The sequence below is a fragment of the Sorex fumeus genome, unplaced genomic scaffold (assembly GCF_029834395.1).
Source record: "Sorex fumeus unplaced genomic scaffold, SorFum_2.1 ptg000008l, whole genome shotgun sequence".
NCBI classification, from domain to species: domain Eukaryota; kingdom Metazoa; phylum Chordata; class Mammalia; order Eulipotyphla; family Soricidae; genus Sorex; species Sorex fumeus.
Window position 1 is genome coordinate 89,578,833 of NW_026606065.1, and position 12,365 is coordinate 89,591,197.

At 41.7% G+C, this 12,365-nt stretch overlaps 1 protein-coding gene across 1 annotated transcript in view; it reads left to right on the forward strand.

Moving 5' to 3' along the window:
* Positions 1–12,102, forward strand: part of SOHLH2 (spermatogenesis and oogenesis specific basic helix-loop-helix 2) — a 50,120-nt gene extending 38,018 nt beyond the window's left edge. Inside the window, exons 7-11 of the mRNA XM_056109814.1 lie at positions 3,186–3,333; positions 4,584–4,675; positions 5,310–5,431; positions 10,710–10,966; positions 11,702–12,102. Coding sequence (XP_055965789.1) covers positions 3,186–3,333; positions 4,584–4,675; positions 5,310–5,431; positions 10,710–10,966; positions 11,702–11,722 — 640 coding nt within the window. The 3' untranslated portion in view covers positions 11,723–12,102. The remainder of the gene's footprint in view (positions 1–3,185; positions 3,334–4,583; positions 4,676–5,309; positions 5,432–10,709; positions 10,967–11,701) is intronic.
* Positions 12,103–12,365: the final 263 nt, after the last annotated feature.

Genomic DNA, 12,365 nt, shown 5'->3' on the forward strand with positions numbered 1-12,365 from the left:
GCAAAAGGACCAAATTAAGTCTCACACAATTAAAAATATCTGCAATGTTAAAGAGTTAGCATTCCTCTTGCAGCATCTGATGAAACAGAAAGGCACCCAGAAATCAGTCAGATATAGATGTGAACACTAATCACCACCTTGATTTTGAAGGTATTTATAGAATAATACTTCAGAATAATACTCTTTTTTTTTTTAACCAGGGTACAGTGCGTGTTCACTTAAGTTGCATGCTAGATGATGCGATATGTTTCAGTATATTTAAAAGTCGTATTCAAAAGGAATATCTTTTTTAATCCAACAGAATTAAATTAGAAACCAGCAAAATTAGATATGAAAGAAAAATAAGACATTTTGAAATTAAAATACACATTTCTAAGTAATTCATAGGTAAAAATAATACACAAAAACAATAGAAAATGTTTCAAACTGAGTGGTTATGAAATGGAGTATTTAAAAATGTGAGAGGCAACTAAAGCAAATCCTAGGGGAAATAATGTGGCTTTAAGTGGTTATATCAAAAACATTGAAAGACCTGGAAGTCAGTGCCACCCGGGCTCATCCTAAGAAGACAGCAAACAGTGTGGTCTGGGATGAATAGAAGAAGAGGAGCAGATAGGCCAGAGACTGAAAATATTTTAAGAATATCGTAAAAACAAAAGAGGAATTGTTATCTCGGATTCTTGTAAGCATTTAAATATAAGAGATGGACTGAAGAGATAGTAAATTGAATCAAGTAATGTATAAAGATATAATGCATCACAGCCTTACCAGTTTAATCTAGAAATTCATTGCTTGATAAATGAATATTATTTTCTACACTACATCAAATAAAGAGGTCAAACATCTTTAACGTTCACTTGTAATGAACAAATCTGAAAAATTATTAGGCAGTATAAAATGCAACCTTCCAGCAAATTAGATAAGAACATCTGGGAAAAACATGTATCCGACACATTTAAAGATGAAATTGTAGCTATCAGTGCCTTGAAAAGATCTGGAACAAAGTAAGGATATTCATTCTGTCATGACCAGTGGGATGATCATCTGGGACAAATACCATTAATGTTTGCGAAGGACTCTAGGTTGTAAATATATGGGTGTTCCTATGTAGTTGTTCTTTCATTGTTTAAGAATTTAGAGTTCTTGGGCTGGAGAGATACCTCAGCAGGCTAGAGTGACACTTTGCAAGCTAAAGGTCCAGATTCGATTCCCAGCATTGCACAGTCCCCCTGAGCGTGCTGAGTTTAACCCAAATTCCGTCCCCATTCCCCCAGAGGAAATTAAGGACTTTTCTACATTGTTCAGTGTTCTTTTTGACATTTTTCTAATTAACATTGGAAAAGGTTTAATGTGATATATCATTATAAATGTGACTGTTAGCAAGAGATATTTGGAAAAAATAGAAAATTAGCAATGGAAATAATATCCTTAGCTCAACCATCAGCAGTAACCATCAATAAAAAATATAAATAATTTTTTAAAATTTACTTTTACTTCGTGTAATGATTGATAAAATTGTAGTTATATCCTAGAAAAATATTACGCTTTTTTTTCCATAAGAGTTGATACTAGCTCATTTCTACTAGGACATGATATATTATTCTGAGCTATGTATAGTAAAGTATCCACTCTGTGTTTAGATTGTTTTTATATCTAACTAATGAACTGGATATATTTTTATATCCTTGGAAGAAGTATTTCAAAAGGTGGGAAAAGCTTCAAAGCCCTTTATACTTAGAGTTTATTTCTTCCATTTCTTTTCCCCACAATAGTCTATGAGACATCTCAACAGAATCTCCAGAGTTCCACACATCCCATTGATAACTCTACTTTGAATAGTTCAGTTACTTAGTGGCATATAGCAAACTTTTAATCATCATTTTATTCCTTTACCAATATGGGACTTGAAGAGATTAGTAACTAGTATTTGCAGAATGCTGTGAACTTCTATATGCCAAGACAGTTTTCAGCACAAGACAGGTGCTCAGTCATGTTTATTAAAGACCCACAAAGGTAAATGAAGGCTTAGCTAAACCAAAGGCTTAGATCAATATATATTTATATATTTCCTATGTGTTTCCATTAAAATTATAAAAGACTTTAAGTTGCTGTTTTTCCCTGAAAGTAGGCAGGACATTGTTTGGTTTCTTTTTTCCTACCCATACCTATCTCATGTAAAGAGGCAGTCTCTGGGTTTCCTGTGATTCAGAACGCACAATTATGGGTGCCCATGTATGCCAAGATGCTCACTAGTCAGTTATTGGAAAAAGGATTCAGGTCATGATGAATATCCTGACTGCTCTTTGCCTGCTAGGCATTCTGCGTAATCCCCAGCGCTGGAGGCTCTGAGTAGAACTGCATTCTCCAACCTCTTGAGCACCAGTGTCCAAAATGTATCACTGTACCACTGTCATTCCATTGTTCATTGATTTGCTCGAGCAGGTGCAGGTAATGTCTCCATTCATCCCGGCCCTGAGATTTTAGAAGCCTCTCTTTACCCGTCTTTCCCAACACTGCCATATTGGAGGCTCTTTCAGGGTTAGGGGAGTGAGACCCATGTTGTTACTGTTTTGGACATGTCGAATATGCCACGGGGAGCTTGCCAGGCTCTGCCGTGTGTTTACTCTCAGTAGTTTGCCGGGCTCTCCGAGAGGGATGGATAATGTTGTTTTTGGTTTTAACATACTTGCTTGTATTCTCTTATATACATTATCCAAAATGTATACATATTTATATATACTGAGAGATACATGAGAGACAGGAGAAGGAAGAGAGGGGGAGAGAGAGAAAGCAAGAAAGAGCGAGCAAGGAAGAGAGAGAGAGAGAGAGAGAGAGAGAGTGAGAGAGCGTGCTCAAGCGTGTGCCTGATCCTCTCAGCTGAAGCTGTGTCTGCAGGCTGCTGGGATCTTTGCTCTCTGCCATAGCTGTATCCTGCACCCTGGACAGGCCTGGGGACAGTGACGTAGGGCTGTCAGCACTGTCCTTGGCTGCACTGTGTGCAGACACACCAGGAAACTGCTTCCAGACACTGGGAGGTACAAACTTTGGGGGACCCCACCTTCCTCTAAGGAGGTGACTAGATGGAGTGTGTGTGTGTGTGTGTGGGGGGGGGTTTCTACATAAACCCAGGATGGTACAGGACATCAGATGAAACTGGTTGTTCCTTATGAAAATTTTCTTCTCAGAGAACGTATCAAGTATTGCTATGAACAGCTGCGCAATCTGTTGCCATATGTAAAAGGGAGAAAAAATGACATGGCGTCCATCCTGGAGGCAACAGTTGAGTATGTAAAGTACGTCCGGGACAAAACCCCTCCAGCCCTCATGGAGCAGGTATGGAACCCTTGTGCCCCTGGATTTTATCCTTATCAAACACACTTTATTTTTTTTTTCACTAAGCAAGAAAAAAAATTATATGGAAGGCTGTTTAACGTTCATCTTACTAACAGGGATAAAAGCTGTTTGCAAGTACTTTAGGAGAACATATTGTCAAGAGAAAAGACTTTAGAATCAGGCAAACCTGTATTTGATTGCTAAGTTTAATATTTAGTAAGTAAAAGATTGGGTAAGATTTTTTTTTAACATTTCAAGCCCCCTAAATAAGCTACTTATTTAGTTTTGCTGTTAATGTGGACATTGAGGATAATTTTTTTTTCTTTTAGTGACTATATTTTATTTGACACAAGCCTAAGAAAGGAAGAAAATAAATCAGGAAGGTGTATTACTAAGATCATAAAGTTCCCATTTTCTAGAGACTCAATTTCAAACATTGTCATCAGGAACTTAGCTACCTGGTGTTCTTCAACAAAAATGAGAAGTTCTTATTTAGCATAAAAAAATAAAACACAAGGATTATTACTAACACATGATAAAGTGTAACATAAAAATATTTTAGTGTGAATATATAATAGTGTACTTTCTGTGGGAAATACTTTGACAATTTTTAATAAATTTAAACATATTAAATTCGTCATTAGATATCAGTATTTTGATGTACTTATTGAAAAGACATTAGAATGCTCACGTAGTTGTTTATAGTATTTTTATTATTTATTTATTTTTTATTAGTGAAACACCATGAGGTACAGTTGTAGACTTACAAATTTTTGTGCTTGGGTTTCAGTTATATAATGATCGAGTACCCATCCCTCCACCAGCGCCCATTCTCCACCACCAATGATCCCAGTATCCCTCCCACTCCCCCATCTTTCCCTACCCAACCCTGCCTCTGTGGCAGGGCATTCCCTTTTGTTCTCTCTCTGCTTTTGGGTGTTGTGGTTTGCAAAAGAGGCAATGGGTGGCAATCATGTTTGGTCTATAGTCTACTTTCAGCATGCTTCTTCCATCCTGGGAGGATCCTCCCAACACCCTTTATTTGGTGCTCCCTTTCTGTCTGACCTCCCTTTTCCCCTAGCATGTGTGGCTGGCCTCCAAGCCATGGAGCAAAATTCCTGGTTCTAATCTCGGCCACTCTTAAGAAACACACTTTAAAGCTACATTTCTCATTGCTACTTTTTGTCTTGGAACTCTATGTGTGTTCGCAAAGATTAAAGCAAATTATAGCTAGATCTTCTGTTTCTAAGATTACAGAAGCGCTTCAGAGCAGTCTAAGGTTCTGTAAGAAACAGCAGGCTCCCGGGCAGCGCTCTCTGGCCAGCAGGATTGTGGCACGAAGGTACGGACAGAAGTCAGCCGCTGCTTCTTCCCAGTCTGTTCTGGATGTGTAGACAGGCTCCAGACCACATACGAAAAACATTGGTATTTGTTAGAGAACCGGTGAGCTGCTTCCCTCTGCCAGTATGCATCATTTTATATAGTAATAAAAAGGTAATGTCCTCAGGCCCCATGATCCTTCTTTCATTGATCGTCTTTTCTTTTGTGGTTTTGGAGGATCTTCAAATGGGGCTTTTTCTGGTGCTGACTAGATTGTGGCCATCCATGGGGGCACAGAGGACTCTAGCAATTTCCATCATGAGGTCACAAGCCCTACAGCATTCCAGCCTGTTTCAGTTCAGCATTCTTAAGGAAATCATTAAATTAGAACATGCCACAGAAATGTACCCTTATCTCAATTTATTAGACTATATAAGCAAAGATAGACTTAGAACAGAAAAGCAATCAGTCCTAAAGAATAATCATGAATTTCCTTCCATCATCACTTAGTCTGTCATTTTGAGCAACCATATACTTAAAGAATGCAATTTCAGCCCTGTTCATTTTTAAAGCTTGAATGGTAGAAGACCAGTTGAATCCCACAGTGCTCGTATTATCGTCCTTGAGAAATGTGCATTTTTTTCTTTCCTCTTAAGAGAGGACAGTGTGTTGACAAGCTCTCCGTCGCCTGCGAGAGGGGTCAGATTCCTGGCTGAGAATTGCTTGAACAAATTCTCTGCTCCTGCCTCAGGGGACCCCTTGGAGGAAGATGTGAGAGGTGAGCACCCCACTGCACATGCTGTGTCGTGTGTCTGGGCCCATGTGCCAGTGCCCCCCTCCCTCTGCCCCCCCCCCCCCCCCGGCTCCTGTGCCCAGCGAGAGAGCACTGCTGCGACATAGCTCCCGGAGCCCTGGTGCCATCAGCTGGACATTCTCAAGTGGCCATAGGCATTGAAATAGTTTATCCCTAAAAGTGGGGGCTTGCGCGGAGGTTTACATTGCCCACAGCAGACCTGAGTTTGATTCCCAGTACCCCATATGGTCCCATGAGCCCACCAGGCGTGATCCCTGAGCACAGAGCCCCAAGTCAAAGTGGACTCCGAATTGGTCTACATTACCAGAGGCTCTCCTTATGGACAGGAAGCATACTGGTGACTTTATTGTATGGAGAGGATCTGAAGGGAAGGGGAATATTCATGTTGACTCAGTACTGTGCTCAGAGCACTTCACAGATCAGTCTCTTTGCTTTCATCATGTTTTTGCTCAAGACTCATCAAGTTTCTGAACAACTTTATGAAAATAAAATTTTAAAATTTGTTTAAAATGCCAAAGAGGCAGGGTGAGATGGGGGGGGTTGGGGGGGAGGGATACTGGGACCCGTGATGATGGAAAATGGGCACTGGTGGAGGGATGGGTGTTTGATCATTGTATAACTGAAAACACAAAAATCTGTAAATCTACAACTGTACCTCATGGTGTTTCACTAAAAAAATTTTTTAAAAAATGTAAATGATGGAGAATGGGCACTGGTGGAGGGATGGGTACTCAATCATTGTATAACTGAAACCCAAGCACAAAAATTTGTAAGTCTACAACTGTACCTCATGGTGTTTCACTAACAAAAATTTAGAAAAAAATGTAAATGATGGAGAATGGGCCCTGGTGGAGGGATGGGTACTGGATCATTGTATCACTGAAACCCAAGCACAAAAATTTGTGTAAGTCTACAACTGTACCTCATGGTGTTTCACTAATAAAAAATTTTTAAAAAGACTCATCAAGTTTTAGCCACCCAATTAAGACTGCATATTCCTTCCCAGCGGCACAAACTTTCCCTTTCTTCTGTATTTTTCTTCACAGCACTTATTACCATCTATCATTCTTTATTTGCAAATGTTATCACCCATCAACTAGCCTGTGAACTCTTATTTTTTTTTTGCCTGTTCATTACTGTATTTCTAGTACCACACATAGGTTATCAAGAAAGATTTATGGGGTTAACCATGTGGTGCATGGGGATGCACCTGCTGCGAATGTGTGACTACCTGGGTTCAGTCAATTCCTGGCACCCAAGCCCCAAAACTGAAAGGAAACCTTCATCATACGACTTCATTGTAAAGCCAGTGTTCACCCAGTGTGAAGCGTTTTTATTACTCATGTTAATGTCTAAGCGTGCCCTAGAACTTCTAGAAATAGAAGATGCAAACAGTAAAAAGGATGAGCTCCCAGTATGTACTCCCAGTATTTCCTAAGGCCACTGTGCCGAGAAACCCGCTGGGGGTTGCTGACCGATATGCTGGATGCTACACGACAGGTCACCTCCCTCTCCCTCTGCTGACTTCTTGGGGGACTTCTACTCTCAGCCCAGCACTTTCTCAAGATGGTCCCGCTTAACTTCCAGCTCGTTCTTGAGTTCTCAGCTTAAGTGCCCTTGCTGCAAAGATGAGGACACATAACAAATGAGACACAGTTCATATTCTTAGGGAAGTTTTCAATCTAGAGTCCTAAAGCATACTACAGTTACTGCAGTATTTTGAGAGATGCCAGGTATGTCGTGGATTTATAGTGGAAGCTGTGGGCATGTGTGAAGTTACCGAGGAAGGCATTCTGAAGTTAAAATGGAAGAAGTGCAAAAAGAGTTTGGCCTTCTTGCTCATAAAACAAACACAGCCTTGGGACGTTTTCATACATCAGTTTAAATGTTTCTTCTGGCTTCGGATGGATAGGAGGAAAAGTAGCCATCGTGGTTAATATCCTCAGTTAGCTGTGACTGTATGTCATGGGGGTTGACCAGCTCCACCCAGATGAAATTAGATGGAAACCCAGCTACAGGTATATATCTGCCTGTCCATATTGCTCATTTTAAATGCAATGCTTGTGCATTCTCGCCATTTACGTTCTGCAGAAACTGTGATCTCTCTTCATGGTAGTGAATTCAGGACGCTGCCCCTGTCTCTCTTGGTATTGCAGCACCTAAAGGGATTGTTCTTGGGGAGACACGGGTTTCTGAGGACCACAGAGCCTCTGCAGACCGAAGGATGCCTTGGAGGTCCAAACACTTATTTTCACTTTATTCATAGACACTTTTGTTTGTACTTGAAAAGCAGTATTAGTCTGTTATTAATTCAGCTAAAATGACAACTTCAGTTTTTATATGTTGTCTTCAGGCTTTTGTGTGTGTGTGCTTTGCTACAGTAGTAGAATTATATTGGACAGCCAAGTTTGCCTCCTGCATTTTATCTCAGGGCTGGAGCAATAGCACAGCGAGTAGCACGTTTGCCTTGCAAGTGGCCAATATGGCCAACCCGAGTTCGATTCCTCCGGCGCTCTCAGAGAGCCCGGCAAGCTACCGAGAGGATCTCGCCTGCATGGCAAAGCCTGGCAAGCTCCCCGTGACGTATTCGATATGCCAAACAGAGTAACGATTGTGACAATGGAGACGTCACTGGGCCCGCTCGAGCAAATCGATGAACAGCAGGAGGACAGTGACAGTGACTTTCAATTTTTACTGAGCAGCTGCCATACCATCATTTCACTGTTGTCAGTAGTGTGTCAGATATTTTATAGAATTGTTTTCTTTGCCAGTCTCTGTATTTCCAGTTTTGTAGAAAGAGTGATTCTGTAGTAATAGATATTTTTCACTTTATTTTTTGGATTTTTTGGGGGGTCAGATACTTGAAGTATGCAACAAGTAAGTTAGAGAATGTGAATTCTTCTAATGTATGTTGCTGTATTGTGTTTGAAAGACTGGAGCAGTTCAAATCATGTGTTGGATATTACACTTTCATCACCTATATTAGTAAATTGAAGACTGGAGAAGTTAAACAGCCCCCAGGTTTCTGTGCTGAAGTCAGCCTGTACGAAGCAGTCCTTGTTACGATGTCATTGTATTGCCTTCCCATTTCTTTTTTTTTTTTTATAAATTGCTGTGCACTGTGCATTTGTGAAAATATTTTTCACAAATAATAGGGATATATTTAAGTAGGGTAATACTTGTGCTATGTTTGGGCTAGTTCGTAAGGCAAGCACTTGCCTTCTAAGCAGCTCCTTCACCTTGGTCCTGGTTGGTTTCCCAGTCTTGCACCACATATGGTCACCTGAGCACTGGCCAGCAGTCACGCTGAGCACAAAGCAAGGAATGGCCACTGGGCACTGCTGGGTATGGGCCCTACCACAAAGGAACAAATGATGTTTTCATTCTTACTAATGTACAGAAAGAATTTGCTGTGTTATTTGAGATTACATTATAAATATTCATATTTATAAAGATTATATACAAGTCCATTTGCTTTTCTGCTCCAAGCGGCTGGTTCTCTGTGCTAAGTCCTTGTGCCTCCGGGGCCGTGGCCGTGCCGGAGAGCCGCTCGTGGGGGGCAGCTGGCGACCTCGGTGGGGCGTGGGGGACGGCCCACAAAGCCCCCCTTCCCATGAGGTCCCCGCCGCTCCCCCGAGCCCGGCTCAAGCCTGCTTTCCACAAGGCTCCCGTGCGGCCGCCATCTTTCTTTCCAGAGAGGAGCGGGCGGGCTGGTCGCACGGGAGCCTTGTGGAAAGCAGGCTTGAGCCGGGCTCGGGGGAGCGGCGGGGACCTCATGGGAAGGGGGGCTTTGTGGGCCGTCCCCCACGCCCCACCGAGGTCGCCAGCTGCCCCCCACGAGCGGCTCTCCGGCACGGCCACGGCCCCGGAGGCACAAGGACTTAGCACAGAGAACCAGCCGCTTGGAGCAGAAAAGCAAATGGACTTGTGTTGATCCGCGCCACCAAGCCTGCCCGGAGGGGGAAGGGCGTTGACCAGCCCGCCCGCTCCTCTCTGGAAAGAAAGATGGCGGCCGCACGGGAGCCTTGTGGAAAGCAGGCTTGAGCCGGGCTCAGGGGAGCGGCGGGGACCTCATGGGAAGGGGGGCTTTGTGGGCCGTCCCCCACGCCCCACCGAGGTCGCCAGCTGCCCCCCACGAGCGGCTCTCCGGCACGGCCACGACTCCAGGGCACAGAAACCAATCTCTTAACTAGCTAACTTTTAATAGAAATTCTTCCAGGGTCAATAAGGAAAATAGCAGAAATTCAAAACCGCGCGGCCGCGATAGCGGCCGCGCGACATCATTTTATTCTTAAACCACGTTGTAGAAAGCAAATCATTTCACAACGCTGTTTCAGCATGTCTGATTGGGGGGGGGTGGGTGGGTCCTAAACTCTAAACAATAATTGTGCATCTTCTATCGAAATAATCTATCTAGTCAAAGTAGATAGAGTATTAACTAGAACTCATCTGCCTCACAAGAATTGGGAGGGGTGGGAGGTGGGGGTCTATTGGGGTTCGGGGTTAAAAATGAGTATTGGTAAAGGGAAATGTGTTTGGTATCTACATGACTGAGACCTAAACCCGAAAGCTCTGTAACTTTTCCCACAGTGATTCAATAAATAAATAAATTATAAAAAAAGAAAAAAATATATAAAGATTATATATTTAAAAATTTTCTGGTTATTCTGCAGAGTGTAGATGTGTAATAATATGAGGCACTTTATTGATCAGCTAACCTTATTGTGACTGAAAAACCTTTTTTATAATATTTCTTGCTTTGTCAGGCTGATCCCTGTTTTAATTATGATCAAAAATACACGTGCCCAGGGCCAGAGCAATAGTACAGCGCGTAGGGATTAGCCTTGCATGCGGTTGATTCAGGTTGGATCCCTGGCATCCTATATGGTCCCCCAAGCACCACCAGGAGTAATTCCGAGTACAGAGTCAGGAGTCGCCCTGAACATCTCTGGGTATGACCCAAGAAAGCAACACAACAAACCACCCATGCCAGCTGCACAGAGATCTGATACTCCTCTAAATACTCTGTCTTCTCATGGTATAAGATCTATCCACTCCCAGCCTGCAGAGTAATAAGAACACTGCAGAAAACTGTGCTTTGTTTTCCAGCAGTATGAGTGTAAGTTCATAGTAGGAGGGGATGGAGTAGAGAGCCATTGATTGCACGTGCATTTAGTAGCTCGGTTGCAGATTTGTGTATGCTGACAGATGTTTTCTTTTTTTTTTTTTTTTTTTGTTAAAGCTCAGTCCAGCTCCACTGCAGAGACTTCTGTTGGAGATATGTCTAAAACACTCATCCCCAGCCCAGCTCTGTCTCTCAGTTCCTTCCATTCTGTCAGTTCCTATTCTAAAGGCATCCCTTCTTACGATGCAGCTGCAGTAACAAATCAGAACATGTCTATTCATTTTCCATCAGCCATGCCCAGAACCTCAAAGTTTCTTCCTCAGCACTGCAATTCTGTGTTGGGCCAGACATGCACAGCACATCCCAATTGTCTGGTAAGTATTCTGGGGTCTTGGATCGGATGGGACACTTTTATTCCAGCTGGCAGGTGTCTCTGACTTGCAGTTTGTTGTTGATGTTAGGAACAGAAAGTATCTTAGGTTGAACTCTGGTCCTGTCCAGTTTCTCATTTCCTCTATCATAGGAGCAGAATCTAGAGATCCCAGATCAGTGTCTCTGGTCTTGACTCAGCTGGGCTAATCTTCAGTGTCTAGATGGGAAACCTGATATTCTCTTGGGCCCCTTCCTTCCCACTAGGGTCTCTGCTCCTATGGTTCCATGTCCCCTTCCACCATCATTCCCCCCAGTAGACCACATAACTGACTCCTAGATGGCAGTAGTCACACTACTTGGAAACCTGTTCTTTCACCAGCAGCCTGCCCAGTTCCAGATTGAGATGTACTCACTATATGTTGTTTTGTCTTATTTCTCAATGGAGACTTTAGGAGTACAATTTCCACCCTTTCGAGATGTTTATTAATAAACTAGTTATAAACATCTCTGTACTATTATCCATTGGTTATAGCCCTGTGGTAAAATTGTTTTAATAAAGCAGTTTTAACATCAGTAAATATTACATTCCTTAAAACCTGTAGGTGTATTCATCTGCAGGCATCAAGGAGATAGTTTTGCAAATTATTTTATATCACGTTTGAACACAGAAATTATATTTGTAATATTATGAGTAAAATACACTAGAATTCAAGTAATGCTTTTTTTTCTTTTTGCAGCCACAGTTTTGGGCATATTAATAGCACATGTTTGAAACTCACACTCTAGACCACCTATAGGGAACAGTTTGAAATTACAGGAAGAATGGAATAAAGAATGATTCTGAAAACTACATCCAGAGATTCAGTATTGTAAGAGTCTGCAATATATGGTTTCTGTAAACGGGTTGAAAGTTTCTGCAGGTAGAAAGATAAAGATTGGGAACATTAGCCACACAGCTTTCGCTTGTTTTCATACATCCAATGGTCTGCCCCCGCCACAAAGAAATAAGAACTAATGGCTAGATACAGACTCTGCTCAAAAGTTATTCCAGCTTATGAAACTGTTTGCTATAAGGAATATCACTATAAAAATATACTATACTTGACAAAGTGATGAGATTGGGGAGGAACATTGATAATTCTGGCATCATGCATTTTAATTCTTTAAGTTTTAGTATAATTGTGAATTGCTGTCACTTAATTTTAGGTGTTTTTTTTCCCCCCCAGATTCAACATTTTACAGAATTCCATTGTTATTCAGCGTAACACTAAGATAACTTAGTTTGTGATGATCACTTGATGACAAATTAATAAAATTTGTTAATTGCGTTTGTTTTTGCATTTCACAATACCTTGAGTGAAAGGATATCTAAGAGGTAATTTTTTCCTGAACATTTACTTA